Source organism: Microcebus murinus, chromosome 7 (genome assembly GCF_040939455.1).
Source record: "Microcebus murinus isolate Inina chromosome 7, M.murinus_Inina_mat1.0, whole genome shotgun sequence".
NCBI classification, from domain to species: domain Eukaryota; kingdom Metazoa; phylum Chordata; class Mammalia; order Primates; family Cheirogaleidae; genus Microcebus; species Microcebus murinus.
The window spans coordinates 27,015,351-27,037,368 of record NC_134110.1 but is presented as its reverse complement, the minus strand read 5'-3'; the positions used below and the strand labels follow the sequence as shown (position 1 = coordinate 27,037,368).

At 61.8% G+C, this 22,018-nt stretch overlaps 1 protein-coding gene across 2 annotated transcripts in view; it reads left to right on the top strand.

Annotated features, from left to right (window-relative positions):
* The first annotated feature begins 761 nt into the window (after positions 1–761).
* The window catches only part of ADGRB1 (adhesion G protein-coupled receptor B1), an 87,147-nt gene continuing 65,890 nt past the window's right edge, over positions 762–22,018 (top strand). The window contains exons 1-2 of one of the 2 annotated variants that reach the window (XM_076004972.1): positions 762–1,390; positions 13,959–14,953. In XM_076004972.1, the coding sequence (XP_075861087.1) occupies positions 14,179–14,953 (775 nt within the window). In that variant the 5' untranslated portion in view covers positions 762–1,390; positions 13,959–14,178. The remainder of the gene's footprint in view (positions 1,391–13,958; positions 14,954–22,018) is intronic. The other variant, XM_012751751.3, reaches the window with a different exon arrangement.

Below are 22,018 nucleotides of genomic sequence, written 5' to 3'. Positions count from 1 at the left end.
TCTGGCAGAACAGGAGTCCTCCTGAGGAAGGACTGGATGAAACACCCTGGGCCCACTCTGGGTTCAGAGTGGCCCTCTCACCCCCACGTCTGATCCCCTTGGATTGGGCCTGGAGTATGACCTCTGTCTCCTGCCCGCCAACCTCCTCCCACCCACTTCACACATCATCCTTCCATCTGTGCACCCCATCCACGCTGTCCAGCACTTGTAGGCCACCCATCCCTTACCCAGCCACCCTGGCCAGCCTCACTCACCTCTCTCCTCCATCCACCCACCCCGTCCACCTTCCCACCCCCACCCTTCCACCCCTCCCTCCGTTTCTCCAGTCATCTGTCCATCCATCCAGCCCTTCCTTCCCCTTGCCTGTCACCTCCGTCTACATCCACCTACCTCACCCATCCTTCCTTGTCCCTTCCACCCACGCACCTGTATTGCCTATGCACACCCCCAACTTCCTTCCCTCCACTCATCCGTCTGTCCCTCCATCATCCATCACCCATCCATCCAGTTGGCAGCCACTCCCCTGCTCCTGGGAGAGGCAGAGAGCAGAGAGGCAGAGAGCCCCAACTCCTGGCTTTCCTGCTGCTTGGGGCAGGAGCTGGGCTTTCCTAGGTGTGCGCGCGTGTGCGCGTTTTATCCGCGCCCCCTTGTAGCGTTCCCCGCCCCCCACACCCCCGCCCCCGCTCGCGCTCCCCCTCTAATGTGTGATCTGGAAGCTCTATAAAGCCTGATGTAATCCGTAATGCAGTCTCTGGCTCCCGATTCGGGATCCAGTTTCAGAGAGCGAGAGATTGGGGAGCGCCGGCAGCCGGGTGGGGGGAAGCAGCTCTCGCCTCTCTCCTCCTCCTTCTCATCGTCCTCGGCCTCCTCCTCCTCCTCCCTGCGCCGCCCCGCCCCCGGCTCGGCTCGGCTCGCCCCCCCCTCAGGAAGGGGAAAAAAGGCGAGAAGAGCGGGGCAGGCGAGAGGAGCAGAGCGGCGGCGGCCGGAGAGGGAGCGGCGGGCGCAGGCGGCGGCGGCGGGCGCGGCGTTGGCGGCGGCCCCGGCGGAGCGAGCGCGGAGCCGGCGAGCCGGGAGCACAGGCGGCCGCGCCGCGTCCTGGCCCGGCCCGGGCCCGCGCGCCCCGCACCGCCCGCAGCGCGGGCATCAGGACCCTCTGGGCGCCCAGGGGGCTCCAGCACGCTGGGGGAGGGGAGGGGGCCTGCGCGCGCCCTCGGGTGCGCTCCAGGGGGCGTCCCAGCGAAGCCCGGAGCCGGCCGGGGGCGGAGGCGGCAGGAAGAGCCCCCCCTTCGGTTGGGCGCCCGACTCGGCCGCCGGCGACGCGGGGCGCTCCCGGGGATTTGCAACTCGCCAGATCAAGTCCTCGCTGGCGGGGCCGCTGCTGTTGGGGAAGGTAAGGAAGGCTTCGGCCGGGGGGTGGGGGTGGGCGGCTGGGGGCGCCACGGGAGGGGGCTCAGCGAGGTTGGGAGGGGATCGGGGGAGGGGCGGGCGCCCGGACTTCCTAACTTCGCCGTTTGGGGCTTCTTCGCAGCTCCGAGGTTTGCGCTCGGAGCTCGGGAGTTTGGACTCCCCCCACCCCCGCCAGCCCCCTGCCTCCTCCAGCAGTGGCGACAGAATCTGGCAGGTCCCTGAGAGCCCGCATTGGGCAGGCTGAGGAGGGGGCGACCCTGGACGTAGGAGAGGCTCTGCGCTGTTCACCTCCCCCCCAGTCCACACACACACACAGCCTGGCAGGCTGGCACCCCCTCCCCATCGCATGCACAGACCCAGAGCAGGCTGGGGAGGGCGTTCCCGTTGTACCCCCAACACACACAGATGCTGGCCGGGGTCTAAGGGAACCCCTCATCCGCCCCTTACAGCCACACATAGACCCGGACAGGCTCGGGAGAGATACTCCGAGTATGCCCCCTCTTCTAATGACATCCACAGCCCCCCACAGACATTGTAGGGGCCCGAGACATCCCTCCCCCCACGCACACGGCGGGGGCCGGCATCAGAATCCCCCAGACTCCTTCTCTAAGCCCTCACCTATAGACCGGCATTGGCAATGGAGACTCCTCGGAGAGGCCCTTTCCCCCCCAGTTTGGGTGGAGGGCTATTTTAGCGCCCCCCCCTCAACATACATTCAAACGCCCTCGCTACTCCCTTCCTTGTCTACCTTTCTACTCGGTCGGATAGGCCGCGCGGATAAGCCGCTCTGAACTTTGGGTCGGCCCTGTGCCCTCTCCGCGTGAAGCATGGGGGCCGGGTGCCCGGTGAGCAGAGGCCGCCGGCCCTCCGCTGCCTGCCGCCGCGCCGTGCTCCTTGGAGCCGCGGGAGCCTGCCTGGAGGAAGGAGCATGGCCCCCGCCCCCTCCTGGGGAGGCTGGGGGCTCTGGACCCCTCCAGGAACCCTTTCTGCTGGTCCCGCGGCCCCCTGGGCAGGGCTGAGCGTGCCTCCGGCCTCGGGAGGGGGCGGCGGAGCCGAGAACCACCGCGTAGCTAGGCGGCTGAGAGGGCTTGTCGGAGGCTGCGGCTCCGAGCCCGGGTGCCTCCGCCTAGCCGCGGTGGCTCCTGCTTGGTCACTCCCAGACAGCCCCAGCTAGCGCCCAGCCTGGCACCCCAGACCCAGGCCCGCTGGGCACCTTAACCTTTCCACTCTTATTTTGGGCTTCCAAGTTTCTTGGAGCGCAAGAACCTGGGCTGGGACCTGAAGAACCCTAACCTCCCCCTTCAGCACCCTTCCCCTCCGCGAGCTCCCCATCATTCCCCCAGGGCTGGGGCTCAGATTCCTCAGCCGCAGCTCCCTAATAGTTGAAAGGCAGGAAGGCATGTGGGTGGGCAAGGGGGTGCACCCCCACCCCACAGAAGCTGCTGGGCGTATGTGTTGGGGAGGGGGCTGGGAAGTCCGCGTTCCGGCTCCACCCTTGGAATCCAAGGAGACCCTCAGTGCCCTCCCCGACAAACACGAACACACGCCCCCTCCGAGGGAGCGCCTCCGCGGGGGAAAAGCAGTGGCCGCGCGAGGGAAGGCGTGGGGGAACGGGAGGCCAGGGTCCCTTTTCATATCTGGGAGGTAGTATACCATGTTTGGGGGCTGGAGAGGCTACTATAACGTCCCCAGAACCCTCGAGCGTTCCATTCTTCGGCGACCCCCGCAGCTGAGGAGGCAAAGAGGGAGGCTGAGGGAGGGGAAAGCCTCTCCCTCCTGGACCCACGGGTGGCAGGGAAGCTCTGCGCCCCGCACGCCGAGGTGCCGCTGGGTCCGGCTTTGAGAACCCCAGCAAGGTCAAGCAGGCGAAGGGGAGAGCTGGGGGTTCCTGAGCGCGCCCCCGCCCGCGCAGAGTCGGGACCTTGAAGCGGGTGTGGGCAGCCGGCAGAGTCAGCTCCAGCGCGCCCGCCGCCGGCGCCCCGTCCCCGGAGGCGGACGTTGCGCGTGTTCGGGGATCCCGGAGCGCCCCGCGCCCTCCCTCTCGGTTTGCTCGCTGCTCCTGGGCGCTGCTTTCAGACTTGTTGCGCCTCGATCTTGGGGTTGTAAGGCTGGCCCAGGAGCCCTGAGCCCAGGCGGGTGGGGGCCGAGCCCCGAGGCCTGGGATGCGCCAGATCGGCGCGCGGCTCCGCGGGCGGGCGCTGCGAGGGGGGCGCGAGCGAGGACTTTGCCGCCTCCGATCCTGGGGAAGGGCGCTTGTTCCCGCCTTGGTCCTGCGCGGGGGCGGAGAGAGGGCGATTCGTAGCCCTCTGCATCACGCCACACTCATCCCAATCCCGGGCCAGGGAGGGGACGCAGTCAAGTTGTGGAGCCCTCCAAGTCCCTTCCCGTGCCCCCAGGCTCCGGCCCCCTCAGTCCTCCGTGGCCGCGTCTGTGAAATGGGACGCAGGTTCTGCTCTCGGAGCCCTTACAGCCCCAACCCTTCGCGCTCGTCCCGAGATCCAATATGCTGGGTCCGCAGCGTGCTGAGTCTGCGGTGTGCCGGCGGGCCGGGTCCGGAAGCAGCTCCCGGCCTGCGGCCACACAGCCTCGGGGCCGGGCAGGAGCGGGGTCCCTGGCAGGGCCGGGCGAGCGGCACAGGCCCAGGCAGCCTCCTGAAGCGCCCTCGCTGCCCTGGACCGCCGACCTAGCCCGGCCGTGCCTCCTGAGCGGGCCTTGGGGCCCCGGAGCCCATACCCTGGGGATAACCGGGAGCTCCAGGCCCGGGCGGCCGGCGCGGGGCTGCAGTGGCGGAGGGCGGAGGGCCGGGCGCGCTGCCCCGGACGGCCGAGAGAGGGCGCCCGTGCTGCGCCCGCGCCGGCCCTGCCCGCCCCTTCCGTCTCCTCCGCGGCCGGCCCGCGGCTCCGGCCCCATCTTGGGTAACCTGTGCCGCCGCGGCGCCGTCTCGTTCGCCCGTGCGCTCCTGCCGCCAGGGCGAGTGACGCGCCTCGCGTCTTAACCCGAGCCCCACCACTCTCCTGGCCCTCGTCCACCGCACGCTGTGCACGGGTGTGAGCGAGCGTGTTTGTCTGCATGTGTACATGTGTGCCACGCGTGCACGTGCGTGTCTGTCCGGCAGGCTGTGGGCACGTGTGTGCAGGCATGCAGACTTCCACATGTGTGCGCGTGGCGAGGCGCAGATGTCGTGTGAGTGTGGCCGTGGGTGCAGGATTTAGTCAAGCCACCTTGTGCTGTCAGCCGTGGGTAGCTCCTCTGTCTGCCTGGGGTTCACCCTGGGAGAAAGCTCTAACCTCACCTCTCAAAGCCCCTAAACCTGGAGGATCTGTTACTCCCTCCATGCCTGCCAGCCCACCTCTCCCACTGTCCCCAGGAACTCTCTGGCCTCCCTGGCTGCAGTGGCGCCACTGGGCAGAGCTGTGATTTCTGGGTAGACACACACAGGGCCCGGGATCCCCTGTATGCAGCCTGTGTGCACATAGATGAAGTGGCACTCACTAAATGTGTGGGTGTCCACGTGTACTCATGCACACTGGGAGACAGCAGTGGGCAAGGAGGAGGGTCTGGTCCCTGTCCAACCCCCTCTCAACCCCCTCTTAGTGCTAAGGCTGGGGGGAGGACAGATCCAGAGCAAGATGGCAGCCTGCTAGCCCCGAGGGGCTCCCCCAGGAGGCTTCCAAAGGAAGCAGTAGCTGAACTGGGCTCTGCAAAAGGGGTGGGTAGGTGGGTGGTGAAGGCAGAAGGTCTGGGTAAAGGGAATACACATGCAAAGGCCCTGGGGCAGTGCAGGTGTGAGGAATAGACAGGAGTTGGGAGGAGGGTCCATAGGCTTTCATAGGGGGCAGGGCCACACCTCAGAGTCCTGGAGGCCTGGGCCTGTGTCCTGGGTGCCAAGTGCCATGCAAGAGCCACTGGAGGGTTTTAAACAGGGTTGATGACTCAGCTTGGTGGGCACGCCAAAGAGATGGTGGGTGCACCTTTGGGCAGCTGGGTCACACATCAGCGTGCAGCATACACAGATGCACAGTGCAAGCACATGTGTCTCACAAAGCAAAGTAGCACTTGGAACATGGTATGCCACTACCCTGATACCTTTGCCCAGGTGTGGGCTCATGAGGATACATGCCAGCAGAAGCATGGAGTGAGCTGCACACACAGGTGCACACAGCGCCCCCTCTTGTGCGCATGTGCACATATGCATAGGTGCATGCTCCAGGGACACAGCATTGATGCTTGCATCCTGGGACATGGTGTGTGCTCACTCCCAGCATATCAGGGCTGGAAGGGCCCAGGGAAGAGCCCTCACATACCCACCGCCAGGCATCGCACTACTGCGGGTGGAGGGCAGGACCCAGAGGGGTGCAGGTCCCTGCGCTCTGCCATGAGCTCCTGTGACCTTCACCTGCATCTCAGTTTCCTCACCTGTGCAGCTCAGGTGAGGCTTTGACCTCAGGAGACAGCACCTGCCGTGCTGAGGAGGCCTGGCCCAGTGTGCCAACTCCTGTCCACATCTCCTCTCTTCTTTTTTCATATTAACCCATTTTCATTGAGAAAGTAACAAAATATGATCCCTGCCAGAGGACCCTTTCCCACTGAAGATCCTGGTCCTCCCAAGCTGCGTCACCCCTGCTATGGGTTCCTGTTGCCCTTCCAGAATGTTCTGTGTATGTGTTTATGCTGTAAATGGTTTAGATACGGAAGTGCCCATGTATACTGTGGGGTGCTGATGGACTGGGGACCAGACCTGTGGAAAGGTGTTTGTCCTGGCCTTGGGCTCCTCTCACCTGGAGGGCTCTGTGTGGGCCTCTGCCCCTCTGCCTGCCTTCCCTGCATGGCTGTTTTCACAAACACAAACCTGCACCCTCGCACACCCTTCCTCCTCCCAGTCATCAACCGGCAGCAGCATTCTCATCTGTAGCCCCGGCCATCACCCCCCCCTTCCCCCTCTGCAGGGTCCATCCCCTGGCCCTCACCTCGGGCTTCTATGCCCTTCCCAGGCTCCCACCTTGGTCCTACTGCCAGTGGAGTCTGACCTGCGTGTCCCTCTCCAGTACTCAGTCCGGGTGTGTACAGCTGCCATCCCTGCAGCTTCCTTCTAAACCCCAGTGCATAGCAGATCTCCTGTGGCCCCCATGGCCCTAACTGTGCCATCTGGTCCAGTGCAGCCAGAGGTCAGAGCCTCAGTGGCAGGGCCTCGGGGGAGATGCAGATTATTGGGGGCTCGGAGGATGGGGTGGAGGAGAGATGAGACCCAGGCTGATGGTAGGAAGGCACGCAGCCTTCTGTTCCCAGGCTGTGCCCCCCTCACACTTAGCTGGGAACCAGTTTTGGGGATGCCGACTCCTGGCTGAAACAGGAGTGGGAGAGAGGCAGAACTTAGGTACCTTGGGAGCACAGCAAGGTGAGCAAAGGTGGACGGAGCCCATGTCACCGATTCTGGCAAACCTGAATGAGTGTGTAGAGCGCCCCACAAAGCCCCAATCCCCACAACCACCCTGCCCCCACTGTGCTGTGCCCCTGCATTCTCCAGCCTCAGAGAGCCTGTCCCCATGCGGGGCTCAGATCTCACTGCAGCATGCCCAGACACACGCATAGCCCCACCCTCGCCGTGAGTGTGGTCTGCGAGTACTTTCAGCCACTGACAACTCACTCATGTACTGCACTGCACACTCTGTGTGCACACTCAGGCTCACATGCCACACGCACAACCCTTCCATGCATGCACACTCACACACTGATAACTCACAAGAGGAACGTGAACACACGCTGCATGTGCACACACTTGCACACTCATGCCACATAAGCACACACCACTTGTGCACACCCACGCTTGTAACTCAGAGATGGAACATACATGCACTGCATGTCTCCACAGTCTCTCACACACTCTTCACTTGCACACCTACCCCCTGCATAATCATGGGCCCATTCGTCCTCTGTGTGCACATGTGCATACAGATGTGCAGTGTTCACACACAGCCACACGCACATCCTGGAGCCGTTGGTGCCCGGCCTGCCCCACCCACAGGGCACATCCCCTCTCCTGCAGTCTTGCTCCTTCTGAAAGCTCAGGCCTGGCCTTGTGGCTCTTCTCCCATGTTCACACACACCCCTGCCCACCCGCCTGCACACCTGGTGTCTGGAGGCCCAGGTTGGGGCTTGCTCCCAGTGTGCAGCCTCCCCTTGGGGAGCCTCAGTTTCCCATCTCAGTGTGGGTTTGGAATGCCTGCCCCGCCTCCTTGGGTTGATGGTCAGTCCTGCTGCAGTGGCTGGCAAGGGCAGGGCAGGTGCTGGGGGAAGGCAGGAACCAGGAGACCTGCCACAATGGGCGTCCAGGCTAAGCATCAGTCTCCCACTCTGATCCCATCCACTGCTGCTGGGATCTCTGCCATCTCCAGTGATGGGGAGCTCACCACCTACCCAGGCAGCCCTGCCCTTGGGGCGAGCTTCTGTATGATGCAGCCATCCTCACTGGCCTCAGACCTGCCCTGAGATGTCCCTGGGAGCTCAGCACAGCAGGTGGGGAGGGCAGACAAAGCAGGGGATGCTTGAGCACAGGGAGTGTCTGTAGGGCCTGCAGGTGGCTTGGGGTGACGGGCCCTAGGCCAGGGATGGTGCAGGGCCCATCTCTTCCTCCAGAGTCATCTGGGGACGTTGCTCAGCCTCTCTGGGCCTCAGTTTCCATGTCTGTGAAGTGCAGGTGATGATCGCATTGCCCTCTGGGTGGGGGCATGGGATGAGGGTTTGTATACCCGGGCAGAGCACAGGCCAGGCCCCTTCTGTCCTGGCCCCATCAGTGGACCCTCCAGGAGCTGCCTTTCTCTCTCTCTCGTTCTGGCCAGATTCCTTGGGTGGCCCCTGTGCCCAGGCAGGCAGGTGGACAGAGGAAGAAGGTGCCCTTGGGGGCCCGTCCATAGGGGGCCAGCCCTGCCATGTGCTGATTCCTGAGTCTGCCCCCCTGCTGTGGGTGGAAAGTGACCAGGGCTCATGGAGGACAGCCCAGCTATTCTGCAGGTCTGCGCACAGGGCCTGGTCAGCACAAGTTACCAGTGACAGACGGTGACAATGGGTCAGAGAGGCAGGCTCTCCTGGTGCCCCCTCCTCAGCTTGGCCTTTCCTCAACTCCCTGGTCCCCTCCTCGTGGCTCTGAGCCCCTGAGACATGCAAACAGGCTGTCCTGGGCCTGTCTTCTGTCAGAGGTCCTCCCACCAGGGCCCCACAGGTGGGTGGTGATGCTGCCTCTGCTTCTGGTGATCAGGCTGCCCAAATGGTCTCAGCCTTGGGGCCCCCTAGGGGGGTGGGAGCACCCTAAGCTGGGAGGGCCGGCCACCCGCCTCCCAGCCCCCTGGGCAGTCAGTGCTGAGGGTGTCCTCCTCCCTCCCCCAGCGCAGCCTTTTCTCAGGACACACAGGCGGGCACTGTTCAGAGGGCCGGCAGGACAACAGAGTGCCTTTTGTGGCTGGTGTCTGGGGATGCCATTGGCAGCCTGGGGTGGGTGGGGAGGGGACGCAGGAGGCCTGGGCCTGAGGTCGGGTCTGTGAGTGTGGACTGGGTCTGAGGCAGCAGGGGTGGCTGCTGAGCCTTGTGGAGGTGCCCTGTGGCCTAGTGAGCAGGGCCTCGGACAGCACCCCCGCAGGTGGACAGTGGGAGCCAAGTTGCAGGGTGACCAGAACCCAGGGCTGGGGGCTAAGCTGGAGTGTTCAGTTTGCACCGTGTGAACAGGCGCCTGAGAGGTGGCCGGAGGTGGATGTGATGCCCTCAAAGAGGGGGTGCTGTGTTGGGGTCACGATCTCCTGCCTCCCGCAAATGCTGTGAGGTTGACTGAAGGGTCAACCCCTACCATGCCAGGCCTGTCCTTGGCTGCGGTCAGTGATCGGTGAACCCCAGGCTCAGGCGCCTTTCCTCCTGGCAGTGACCCCTGTTCCTCATCCCTTGCCAGGCATGGTTGGCCCCTGCTGCCCAGCCCTTCTGAGTCCCCCTTTCCAGCCATGGTGGCCTCCACCCTTTCACCCTGCCCAGAGACCTGCAGCAGTCCCCATCCTACCCTAAGGCCACTCTGTAGCCAGCCTCTTCTACAGCAGAAGGGATGGAGGCTAGACACCAGGAAGAACTGCCTGGCAACCAGTTTGACCCTGAATAAAGTGACAGGAGTGGTGGGGGCCTAGATGAGGGGCTTTGCCACTAATTGGTCACTGTCCTTGGGAACATGAGGGGCAGCAGGTTATGGGGAAAATCCATTACCAGATAAGGGCCAGTGGGGGCCGAGACAGGTGCTGGCTCCCTACAAGAGGGCCAGTGCCGTCTTATAGCTGAATTGTGGACAGCTCGTGAGAGGCTGAGCAGTGACCACACTGGACCTCCTCAGCACCAGGGACCAGAGCCCATGAGCTTTTCTAGCCCACTGCCTGTGGCCCAGTGGTCTGCAGATTTCTGTCCTCCCTGTGGAGGACTGGGATGGCGTGGGTTCAGGATTCAGCCAGGCCTGGGCTGGCCGAGGATGAGCCACGCCAGGTCTCCACCTTCAGGGTCCTTGACACATGAACATCCCTTTTGGGGTGAGGCTGCCAAGTTGCTGCCAGGGAAGCCAAGGCACTTGTCAGAGAAGCACGGCATAGATTTTAAGTGCTGGGACTCAGAGTCTGTCTAGTATAACCCTCCAAGGGCCCCCTGGCACCCTCTTGGCCGAAGGGGCCTGAATGCCAGCTGTGGCTGAGGGACAGGGTGTGAGCCAGCCCAGGCATCCTGGGCAGAAGGTGCCACTGTGCTAGGCGGAGCCTCAGGCCTGTTCCTCTTTCCCTGAGGCTGCTGACCCTTGGGGATTGCTGAATGTACCTTCCCAGGTCCCATCTCTGGCCCAGAGCTCTCCCTGTGCCGTGTGACCTTGGATAAGCATGCTACACATCTGTGTGCATGTGCCCACACATGGACACTCATGTGCACAAATGCACCTGCACTGTGCACACACGCTCCTGCACTGTGCACACACACATGTATGTGCACATGCCACATGCACTCACACACCTGTGCAGACACCACAGAGGTTGGCATTTCTCTCTCCCCCATCTCAGCAAGGGCACCATCCCTCCACTACTTGCCCAATGGAAGTCTCCTATGACCCTCTGTCCCCACTGACTGCCCTCCTGGCCTGGATGCCACACGGGGCCCCCCTGCCCCAGTAGGCAGAGGGACCCTGGATGGAGATCAGCTCGGGCCAATCCCCACTCACCCTCAGGACGCCTCCCCTGGATGCCCACCCTGTTTCAGCTTGACTGTCAGCTCAGCCTGTCATGGGGATTCTGAAGCCAGAGGAGGTGGTCCCAGGTCCCTGGCCCTGCCAAGTTCTGGGCCTGCCTGGGTGTGAGACAGCTCTGAGCGGCCGGTGGGAGAGGGCCAGGCAGGTGGAATTGAAGGAGACCTCGGCTGGCTGCAGGACTGGCAGGTCTGCTGGGGGCGGGGCAGAGGGTAGATATGGCAGGTGGGGGCCAGTGCCCTGCTGGCAAGTGAGGAGCTGTCCACACTGACGGCCAGGGCCTCCTGCCCATCTCTGTGCTGTGACCCAGCCAGAAAAGGCAGGACCAGGCTGGTTCTGTGGTTCTCAAACTCCAGTCAGCTGGGACGGCCTTCGGCCAACAGAGCCTGTCCCAAATACCCGGGCTGGAGCAGTTGAGTCTAAGTATTGTAGGAGATGTCAGGATGCCAGGGAGTGGCCTGAGCCCTGCTGCTCCCTCCCCACTCCCTGGTGGCCCTTGCAGGGGCCCCTGTGGAACCCCAGAGAACACAGGCATTGGCCAGCGGGCCTGGGCCCAGGTGCCCAGTACTAGGTCTGAGGCCCCACTGTGGCATGGCTGCTCTGTGTACCTCAGTGTGCTCATCTGTAAAATGGATCCATAACAAGGTACACCTGGGATGGCTGCCACGAAGACAAAGTGTCTGGCACAGGATTGTGCTCAACATGTGTCCTGTCTCGCTCCTCAAGCCTGAGATGGACTCTTTGGTCTTGTCACTGAGCTGAGGCCTGTGCAGTGCAGGTGTTGTGGACATCCTCCTACTCCCGGCACTGCACAGCCAGGCCTTTGGGGCTGAATGTCTATTTTAGGCCATACCTGTTTTCCAGATCAGATGACTGAGGCTCTAGAGGACCTTGTCCTGGCCACAGACCCAGGGCAGCTGGTGTTTCTGCATCCCAGCTCCCATGCCTGCTCCTGGCATTCCAGGCCTTCAGAGCCAGCCCCGTTCTGGGAGGGCTGTGGGGTGGAGCTGCCAGGGGCCATGATGAGGAGGGGAGATCTGGGAGGAAGAGGACCCAGAGGTGGACCCTGGCATCTCAGGCTGTGCAGGTCCCTCTGGGAGGACGGTGGTGGATTGGGGGGTGCCACTGACTCAGAGTCAGGTTTACAGGATTGCCTGGGACCTCCTTGGCACTATGAGCTGGGGATGGGCAGAGTGAGGCCCCATGGTCGGAGGTGGGACTGGAGTTTCTGCTGGGCTTTGTGACATTAGCCTGAGGCTGCAGCTGATTCCTCGGACTCTGGGGCATTAGGGGAGAGGCTGCCTGGGTCAGGACTAGGGGAGAGGGCCCTAAAGCTGGGGCTGGTCTGGGCTAAGGTGAGGCTCTGAGTTCAAGCTGTTGTGACCAGGTAAACACACCGCCACCTCTGCAGCAAGGCGAGGCTGGGCGGAGGCCTTGTGGGTCCAGGATTGGTTGCAAGCCCCTGGCCGTGGCTTCTCATGATCAATAAGATGGGGTGGGTGGCCAAGGCAGGCAGGATCTTCGATGCCCATGTCCATGGCCACCCCCTGAGCATTTCCAGGGGTGGGACTGGAAGAAGGGTTTCTGGGAAGCATGGGCCACAGGCAGTGTCGTCCCAGGTCTGCCCCAGAGCACGAGGATGAGAAGCTTGAATTGTAGGTTTGTGCTTCTTTAGAAAATTCCATTCTTGGGAGGCCCAAAGGTTTGCCACTAAGGGAGACCACAGAGGGCTGGGTTTGGCCACATCTGCACCTGGGGGAGTCCAGAAGCCCCGGCCTCCTTGCTCCTCCTGCCGGGGTGACTTCCCACGCCTCTCTGGCTAAACTCCCCCCAGTGCAGCTCTTACCCTCTTGCTGAGAGCAGTGAGACTCTCACCCCCACTTTACAGATGAGGAAACGTGGCGAGGGACTTGCCTGAGGCCACACTGCCACAAGAGGCAGTTTCCGGTGTCCCGGCTCCCCCCAGCTCAGAGCCTTGGCCCAGGGTAGGTCCAGGCCCAGAGGCTACTCAAAACCAGCCCCCCCCCCCCTACAAGGCCTGTGCAGGAAGGATGCCAGGAGGGGACTGCAGAGCAGTGACTGACCTTGTGTCGCTGGCCAGCTGGGCCTGGACAGCAGGAAGTGGCAAGTCCCATGGGCAGGCGGCCGGCATGTGTGCGGTCAGCAGAGTGGAGGCATCCGCACCAGGAGGCTGGGTGGGCTGGGGGAGGGGGACTGGCTGCGGCTCCCCCTCCTGCTCCACTGGCTTGGTGGGCCAGACACCCTGGGCAGGGGCTTTGGGGGCAGTGGAGAAACTGAGGCCTGGAGGCAAAAGGAACTTGTCAAGGCACAGAGCCAGGCAGCTCTGCTGCACCCCTGCTCACATGTGGCTCACATGTGCCCAGTGTGCGTGGACAGTCACTCAGCTAGGGCCCTCTCCTGGAGCTGGGACTTGTCCCTCATTGGCACAAGTTTGGGGCCAGTGTGGGTTCTGCCACACACTCTGTGACCTTGGGTAAGTCCCTTATTCTCTCTGAGCCTCAGTTTCCCCATGTGAAATGATGGGTAATGGTGCTGGCCTCACAGAGGCGGGGGTGGAGCACAGTGGCTCCTATGGCTCCACACCCTGTCCCTCACCAGGCCCTGTGCCTGGAGCTGTCCGCCACGATGGGCACAAGGGGGCCCCTGGCACAGAAGGTGAGTGGGACACCCAGAGGGGAGGCTCCTGGCAAGCATGCATGTGGGGACAGCCCAGGCCAGCAGGGCAGGCAGGAGGCATGCTGATGGCAGTCACAGCAGGCACAGGTCTGAACCCCTCACCTAAAGGATCTGGTTGCTCCTGCTGTGGGGTCTGCACCCTCCCAGGCCTTAGGGGCATTGCCAGAGTGACCTTTCTCCTCCACTGGCTCTCCCACTTACCTTCCTGTTGGGTTTGCAGAATCTTCCCAGGGAGGAGGGAGGTTGGCAAGTGGGGACAAAGGACAGCCAGGAGAGGGAACAGAGAGCCTGGGAGAACCAGGCTCTGGGTACTCAGAGGGGGTCGGCCCAGAGTAGCCATGCCAGGCTGACTGGCTGGACAGGCACAGCCAAGAGGCTCAGGCCTGGGTGGGGCAGGGGCCACTTTTTTCTGCCCTGGCTAGGCCCTGCCCATGCAGGTGGACATGCTGGTGGGTGGCAGACACAGCTGGACCAAGCAGGTGCCTGGGAGGGCACCAGGCCTGTGTGTGGCTGTAGCCCTTCTGCCCTCGCTGGGAGCCAGGCTGTGCTGGAGAGGCCCAGAGTCCCCTCCCAGGGGCTCACTGTTGCCCTTCTGCTATTTCTCTTCCAGCTGCTGCTGGTGGCCACAGGCAGGTGCCAGGGCCCTGGACTTTTGGAGCCGTCGCTGCCCTCTCTGTCACCTGAAGCGAGGCCCTTTCCCCGTCCCACCCTTGTTCTGCGCTCCCACCCCTGGCCCCCTGCCCCTGCCCGCCGCCGGACCCTGGCATGTCCAGGCCTGGCCCGTGCCTGCCTGTCCAGCCCGCAGAAGCCCGGCGGCCGCGCGAGCTAGGATGAGGGGCCAGGCCGCCGCCCCGGGCCCGGTCTGGATCCTTGCCCCGCTCCTGCTACTGCTGCTGCTGCTGGGGCGCCGGGCGCGTGCGGCCATCGGGGCAGACACGGGGCCCGGGGCCCAGCCGTGTGCCACGCTGGTGCAGGGCAAGTTCTTTGGCTACTTCTCAGCGGCTGCCGTGTTCCCAGCCAACGCCTCGCGCTGCTCCTGGACGCTGCGCAACCCAGACCCACGACGCTACACGCTCTACATGAAGGTGGCCAAGGCGCCCTCGCCCTGCGGTGGCCTAGGGCGTGTCCACACCTACCAGTTTGACTCCTTCCTGGAGTCCACCCGCACCTACCTGGGCGTGGAGAGTTTCGACGAGGTGCTGCGGCTCTGCGACCCCTCCGCGCCCCTCGCCTTCCTGCAGGCCAGTAAGCAGTTCCTGCAGATGCGGCGCCAGCTGCCGCCCCATGATGGTGATCTTGGCCCCCCTGGTGGGCCCAGCGACGACTTCTCCGTGGAGTACCTGGTCGTGGGCAACCGCAACCCCAGCCGGGCTGCCTGCCAGATGTTGTGCCGCTGGCTGGACGCCTGTCTAGCTGGCAGCCGCAGCTCGCACCCCTGTGGCATCATGCAGACCCCCTGTGCCTGCCTGGGCGGTGACACCAGCGACCCTGCCTCTGGCCCCCTGGCTCCCCAGGGGGACGTCTGCTTGAGAGACGCTGTGGCTGGTGGCCCTGAGAACTGCCTCACCAGCCTGACCCAGGACCGGGGCGGGCATGGCGCTGCAGGTGAGTGACTGGCCAGGAAAAGACCTAGAGGCAGCTCTGTGGACAGGGGCTCTGCCGACAGGACAGGGGGTGGGTGACAGTCTCGCAGGCTGTCTGGCCAGCAGCCCGACAGGAGCACAGAGTTCATGTTCACTGCAGGTGGGCCCAGGGTAGGGAGCTGGGGCCCTGGATGGGGTCTGGCCCCTGGTAGGTGCTTGTCCAGTGTTGAATGCACAAATGAAGAAGGGAACAATGGGGCCTAATTTCCTCCAGGATGAGGAGTTGACATTCCTGGCCGGGCGATGGTCCTTCCTTTCTCTCAAGCAGGGCAGCTCTAATGGGCCAGAGGCCGCCAGGCTGGAGGATGCAGGGGCCTCTTGGCAAGGACGGCCACGCTGGGGCCGGGCCCAGGCTGTGTGGAGGTGAGCACAGTGGGCTCTCTGGAGGTGTCGTCAGGAGATGGAGTTTCGGGTTGTGTTTGGTGCGGCCACACAAATCATGCCCTCCCTCGGTGGCTGGTTACTGAGCGCATGCGATGGGGCAGAGGAAACAGCAGCAAAGCCTCACTTCCTGAGCCGCTTTCCCGCTGCAGGGAGGAAGGCGCCACACAGTGAGGTGCAGCAGAGGCATTGGGCGTTCAGGGTGCTGCGGAGACAGGGCAGGGCTGGCAATCACGGCGGGGCTGCCATGGCACTCGGAAATCAGGGAGGTCACTTGGACCAGGGACCTTGTTCTAAGTTTTCGAAGCCATGAGGAAATGGTATTCCAGGCAGAGGGAACAGCAAGTGCAAAGGCATGAGGTAGGAGAGGGGGGCGGGCTGGTCCTCAGAGCCTGCACAGGAGGGGGCTTGACCAGCCTCCGTGCAGGAGGTCGGCCTTGCATAAGCCTGGGACACGTGGGAGCGGGCAGGAGGCCCAGGGTCTTGGTTGGAGCACCTGGGAGGCTGGGGTTGTGGCCGAGATGGGATGCGGGGTGTGGGGGCATCTGAGGGGCTTGAGTTTGCAATACCAGGCAGGTGCTAATGGCGCATCTACTGCTCAGGCCAGGCTGGGGACTTGCTGCTGGGAGGGTCATCATAGGGAAGTGGGGGCCCTTAGGGACCTCTGTGGGCCTTAGCTTCCCAGGAGCCAGTGAGCCCTATGGACTCTTCAGAATAATGTCTTTAAAGGCATAAAATAGGCTCCACAGAGCCACAAAAGAAGCCAGTGATCCTGGAACACAGATGCGTTCATGTCCCGGGGCCATGGATCTCTTTCCCTCTTGGAAAGTGGGGGGTCGGGAGGGAAGAGGCCTGGGGCTCAGCTGGCCTCTCTGGTGGCCTGAGGAGGGGGGCAGTACCCCTGGGCTGTGAGGCCCCAGGAAACCAAGACGGATGGGTCCATCAGCTGCATCACGTGCCACCAGCAGCCAGGTAGGAGGGGTGAGGACCAACCTTCCAGCCTGGCAGAGTGGAGGTCACCATGACCTTGGCAAGGACAGCTTCTGTGGTATAGCGGGGACAGGAGTCTAAGGGGCCTGGAGAGAGAATGCAGCCGAGGGCATGAAGGGCTCTTTGAGGAGCAGAAAGATGGAGTGGTGGCTGGTGTGGGGTGGGAAGTGCAGGACGACCGGGCCCTGCATCTCACCCTGCTGCTCCCGGCCACTTAGCCCCTCTGAGCCTCGGTTCCCTCATCTGCAAGATACTGACGACTTTGCAGGGTTGTTCTGTCAAATTGGATGTGATGGATCTCGGGGGCCCGGCCCACGATCACACCCAGTGTGCGAGAGCTGGTCCTCATTAGCATCGCAAGGAAGCGACTGTGCCAGGGAAATGCCGAGTACTGCTCAGGGCAGTGTGGAGCTGGCAGGAGCCGAGCGTGATAGCTGCACGCTGACGAGCAGAGGGTGCCGGTGGGACGAGTGCAGTCGGCGCTGGAGGAAGCGTGGCATTTCACTCCTCTGCTGAGCACCTACTAAGTGCAGGCCCTGGCGGGAGCCTGGCAACTCATGGTGGCCCGGCCTCCTGGTAAAGTTGCAGGTTATCTCGAGAACTGAAGGGCCCTAGGAGAACTTTAGGCAGAAGAGCAAGATGCTGGGGCTGCAATTGCAGAATGGATGTTGGGTCGGAGGAGCAGCCCGGGACATCCAGGAGGGAGTTGATTATGGCCTGGGCAGGGAGCAGCAGCAGAAAGGAGGTAAGAGGACAGCCTTGGAGGTAGAGCTGATGACTTGCTGATGAAAGGATGTGGTCATGGAGGCAGGAGAAGGCTAGACTGAAGGATAGACCCCTCCCAGGCTTCTGGCCAGGCATGAGGACATACCCAAGGTGGGAAAGTCAGGCGGGGGACACAGGAGGGGGAAGAGTCGGAGGCCAGAGTGGGACTTGAGTGTGAGATGCCTGTGGTCATCCAGGTGGGAGTGTCTTGTGAACAGGCAGCTCTGGCACCTGGAGAACCAGGACAGGGCCAGGGTGCCAATGGATGCTTAGAAATGGAGTTTGAGCCACCTATGCAGAGCCCCAGGGCCTGGATTCAGATCCCAGCCTGACCTAGCTCGCGTGTGTGCCTGGGCCAGTTCCATCAGCTCTCTCATCCCCTCGGGCCCCTTATCTTTAAAACAGGAAAAATAAAAATAGCTTCTTTCCTAGATTGCCGCGAGGAATGAGGACTGGGGTGAAGTGTTTCTAAGCAGAAGCAATGTTGATGATGAAATATCAATATTCTCACTTATTATTAGGCAGGGCGACTCCAGAGGGCTCAGGGAGCAAGCACAGATTGGAGGCAGGCACCTGTGGAGACCAGTTTTGGCAGCTTGGGGTGTGCATAGGGATTCTGAGACAAGGAGTACCCGGAAGGGGTGCTCAGAAGGATGTGGAAAGGTGTGTTTTCACACATGTCTGTGGGCAAGTATGGCGTGTGTGCATTTGTGTGTATACATATGCACATGCTTGCATGTATGCAGCGCATCATGCATGTGTGCATGCATGTAAGTATAGTGTGTGCATGTGTGTGCATGTATGTTTGCAGTACATTGTATGTTCACGTATGTATGCAGGTATGGTGTGTGCACCCATGTATGTGTGTATTCATGGTGTGTACGTGTGTGCGTGTATGCTGTGCATGTGTGTTCATGCATACCTATTGTGTGTGCACATATGTATGTGCATGTGTGCACTGCTTTGTGTTTATGTGTGCCATGCATTGTGTACATGTGTGCTCACAAACACATACAGGCAAATGTATGGGAACATGTATGTGTGTATGTGTGTGTGTCTGTGTGTTCATGTATGCATGTATGTATGTGCATGCAAGGTATGCACGGGTGTGTGTGTGTTGAGGCTGGGCTGTGTGCAGCAGTTTTGACAAAGCACAGTGTAGGTAGGAGCTGCGGAGCAGGGCCGCAGTCTGGTGGGAACATGGTGTAGAGAGCCTGTGCACTTGGTTGGCAGCCACATGAAGCAGGGAGCTCCTCTTCATGGTTAGGGTGGGGTGGGACAGGCCCAGAGACAGCTCAGACCTCAGTCCCCATGCCCTGGACTCCAATGGCCCTGATGCTTCCCGGACCATAGGAGCAAAAGTGATCTTAACAGTAATAATAGCAGCCATTTGTTGAGCGTTTACTTTGTGCCGGAAACATCCACATGTTAACTAGCTTACTCTAGGCTGGGCGCAGCGGCTCACGCCTATGATCCCAGCGTTTTGGAAGGTGGAGGCGGGAGGATCACCTGAGCCCAGGAGATCGAGACCAGCTTGGGCAACATAGCAAGACCCCATCTCTACAAAAAATAGAAAAAAATTAGCTGGGCCTAGTGGTGTGCACCTGTAGCCCTGGCTACTCAGGAGGCTGAGGCAGGGGGATCCCTTGAGCCCAGGAGTTGCAGGTTGCAGTGAGCTGTGATCACACCACTGCACTCTAGTCTGGGTGACAGAGTGAGACCTTGTCTCTAAAAATATATTTTTTAATTTAAAATTTATTTTAAAAAAGCAAGTTTACACTTGTAGCAGCCCATGAGACAGGCTCCCCATCGAGGCACCCTGTGTACGGGCTGTCCCCTCTGCCAGAAACACTCTTCCCAGATACCTGCTTCAAGGGCGTCTTCCTCCTGCAAGTCCTCGCTCAGGTGTTTCCTTCTCGGTGAGGCCTGCGCTGACCGTGCTGTTTAAAATGTCAACAGCCAGCTGGCTCTCTGACCTGTCCTATCTCTGTTCCTCTTCCCACAGCACATGTGCCCTGTGAACACACTGTGTCACTTCCCTTGCTTGTGTCCATTTGTTCCCTGTGTGTCCGTGCTAAGGAGTCAGCACCACAGAGCAGGGTACTTGCCTGCTCACCGATGTGCCCCCCAGAGTGTGGAACTGTAGCTGGCATGTGGCAGGCACTCAGTAAATGCTTGTGGAGTGAAATCAGGCACAGAGACATTACGGCAGTGGCCAGGGTCACACAGCTTGGAAGTGGTAGGCTGACAGCAGGACCGCTTGATGCTGCCACCAGGTGGTACCACCTGGTACCACCAGGAGCTTCCTCTGAAATGAGCTCTGCTCAGAGAGTTTGCGGGGGATGGGGTGGCATAAGGACCAGAGAGGTCAGACAACTATTCAGAAGACACAACACAGCTGGGCTGGGACAGGTGGCCGACCCCCGGGTCTCGCATGCTGAGCTCTGTGCCCAGGGAGCTCTGTCTCTCACTGCAGACCACGGGGAGACTGGGACAGGTTTGTCCACCCATCCCTGTCCAAGCGAGCAGGCAGCCCAGACGAGGCTGTGGCCCATTTTCAGCCCTGCCCCCCATCGGCCTGTCCAAATGCCACATGGCCATGTCACGCGTCAGACTCTACGAGCACTCCTCGGGCCAGAGCAACTGTTCCCTCTGCTGCCCGCCGCCCACCGCCCCTCTGCGGCTGCTGGGCTCCCACTCCCGCCGGCCCGGCCTGCCTCTCCCTCTCCAGCCCCTCTCCGGCCATCTCTCTGCGTTTTCCTGCCTTCGATGAGATGGGGCCATTTCTCTCAAGGGTTGTTTTAAATATTCATGTTTTAATTAAAGAATTTTATTGCAGAAGCAACATGTAAGATAATGAAAAAGCAGAGTCCTGGGGGCTGGGAGCCAGTGTGTGTGTGTGTCCCTCTGTGTCTCCATGTGTGTCCATGTGTGTTTCTGAATGTCATCTGTGTGTATCTGTGTATATGTCTCTGTGTGTGTCCCTATGTGTGTCCTTGTGTATGTGTCCTTGTGTCTCCCTATGTGTGTCCTTGTGGGTGTCCCTGTGTGTCCATGGTTATGTGTGCCTGTGTTTGTGTGTCTGTGTGTGTCCCTGTGTGAGGGGATGCCCCTGTGTGTCTGCAGGGGCTAGGGAAGGAGGTGGAGCTGGGGTCTGGGTGTGTGGCGTGAATCCACACACACTCCGCCGGGCAGGTGGGTCCTGCAGGGGGTGGGGGCTGTGATGCTGGCCAAGGGGCTGTGACTGGCCTGCAGAGTCAGGCACAGCTCCCTTCCTTGCCCTGCCTCCGGAGCCATCACCCCTTGAACCTGGGCCCACCTGGCCTGTGACCCCCACATTCCCCTGCGAGGCCTTTGGAGACAGCCAGGGTCCAGCTCAGATCCAGCCCCAGGAGTCCAGGACACCCCCACCCCCACCCCGCACCTGGTAAAGAGTGTGTGGAGTCCGGAGTATCTGGGGTCCAAGGGGCGGAGGAGGAATCGACTGGGATGATTTGGACTCCAGGTGGAGCCCGGGGTGACAGGGAGTACAGGAGAGGCTGGGAAAGGTGCCAGGGCCTCCACTGTCTGGGACTTCTGGCTTTGTCCTCTTAGCCAGGGGAGCGCTCTTTTTTGCACAAGGGCCAATTTAGAAAAATCTAGAAAACAAGAAGGCTTCAGTCCCCATCATAGACAACATCCATTCCAGATGGAAGTAGCAGGAAGGGCCCATGGAAATGGTGCGCACATGGGTGCCATCATCCACTGAGAAGTTCCCACGGCTGGCCCAGCCCTGGGCACGTACCTGCCTCTGCTCGGAGGCCGGAGCGCACCTGCGCCTGCCTGGCTGCAAGAGGGGTGAGAGTTACGGCTGCGTTTATGCTCCGCTTCCTGGAAAGAAGGAGGGGTATGGAGTCAGTAGCTGGCAGCCTCTGCCACCCCACCTGACAGCCAAGGCCCGGGGGCCAGTGACATGTCCAGGTGCCCAGGGTGGGCCCCAAGCTTTCGGACTTGTAAGCACCTGCCTGACAGAGAAAAAGAAGCACCAAGAGACCACGAGCCCCTGCATACTTGCCAGGTTGGCCAGCTCAGTGAGCCTCAGTTTCCCTTCTGTGAGGTGGGGATGGGATGAGACACTACCTGCTTGTAGGGCCTGTGTGACACTTAAAGGAGGTGGTGCCCAGCTGGCTCAGGGAAGGCCTAGCACGTTACAAACCTCCACGCTCTTCTCAGCCTCAGCTGGGAAGTGGTGTTGGGGGTGGGGGGCTCAGGGTGCCCGCCTCCGAGGCCTGCAGGCTGCTGGGTGGCTAGCTCATGGCCACTGAGCTAGAGGCTATGGAGCATGGGCTGGTCTGGGCAGGGGCTTCAGGGAGCCGACTTGTCACCTGTGGCTCCCTTTGCACATCCCTGCAGGGGCTCTGGATCAAGGCCTCAGAGGAGTTTGGGTGCCCCAGAATAGGCCCTAACTTGGTGGCAGGGGAGGCAGGGGTCTTCCCAGGAGCCTGGGCTGGGAGCATAGGCCCTGGACCGCGCCATGGGTGCCTGGGAACCCAGCCTGGAGGAGCACGGGCGGGAATGGGCAGGAACTGACCGGCTGCCCAAGTGCTGCCCAACCTGCTGGACTCGGGCGACCTCTGCTGGAGGAGGACGGAAGCACATGGCTCCCGCCACCAGAGAAGAGTCCCAGGCAGGAGGCGGGGACTCCGCCAGCTCCTGCAGCCCAGCCAAGGTGGGGTGCGGGATCTGGGGAGCCCACGGCCTCCAGTCTGGGGCACCAGGTTAGGAAGGACGCCCAGAGCCCCTCACCACGCACCCTTTCCCCTGGGTGGCCGGGCTGCCCGGGCCATTAATTGGCTCTATTCATCCCCCTAATGAGATGGAAATGAGGCTTCCAGACAGAGGGAGCATTGAG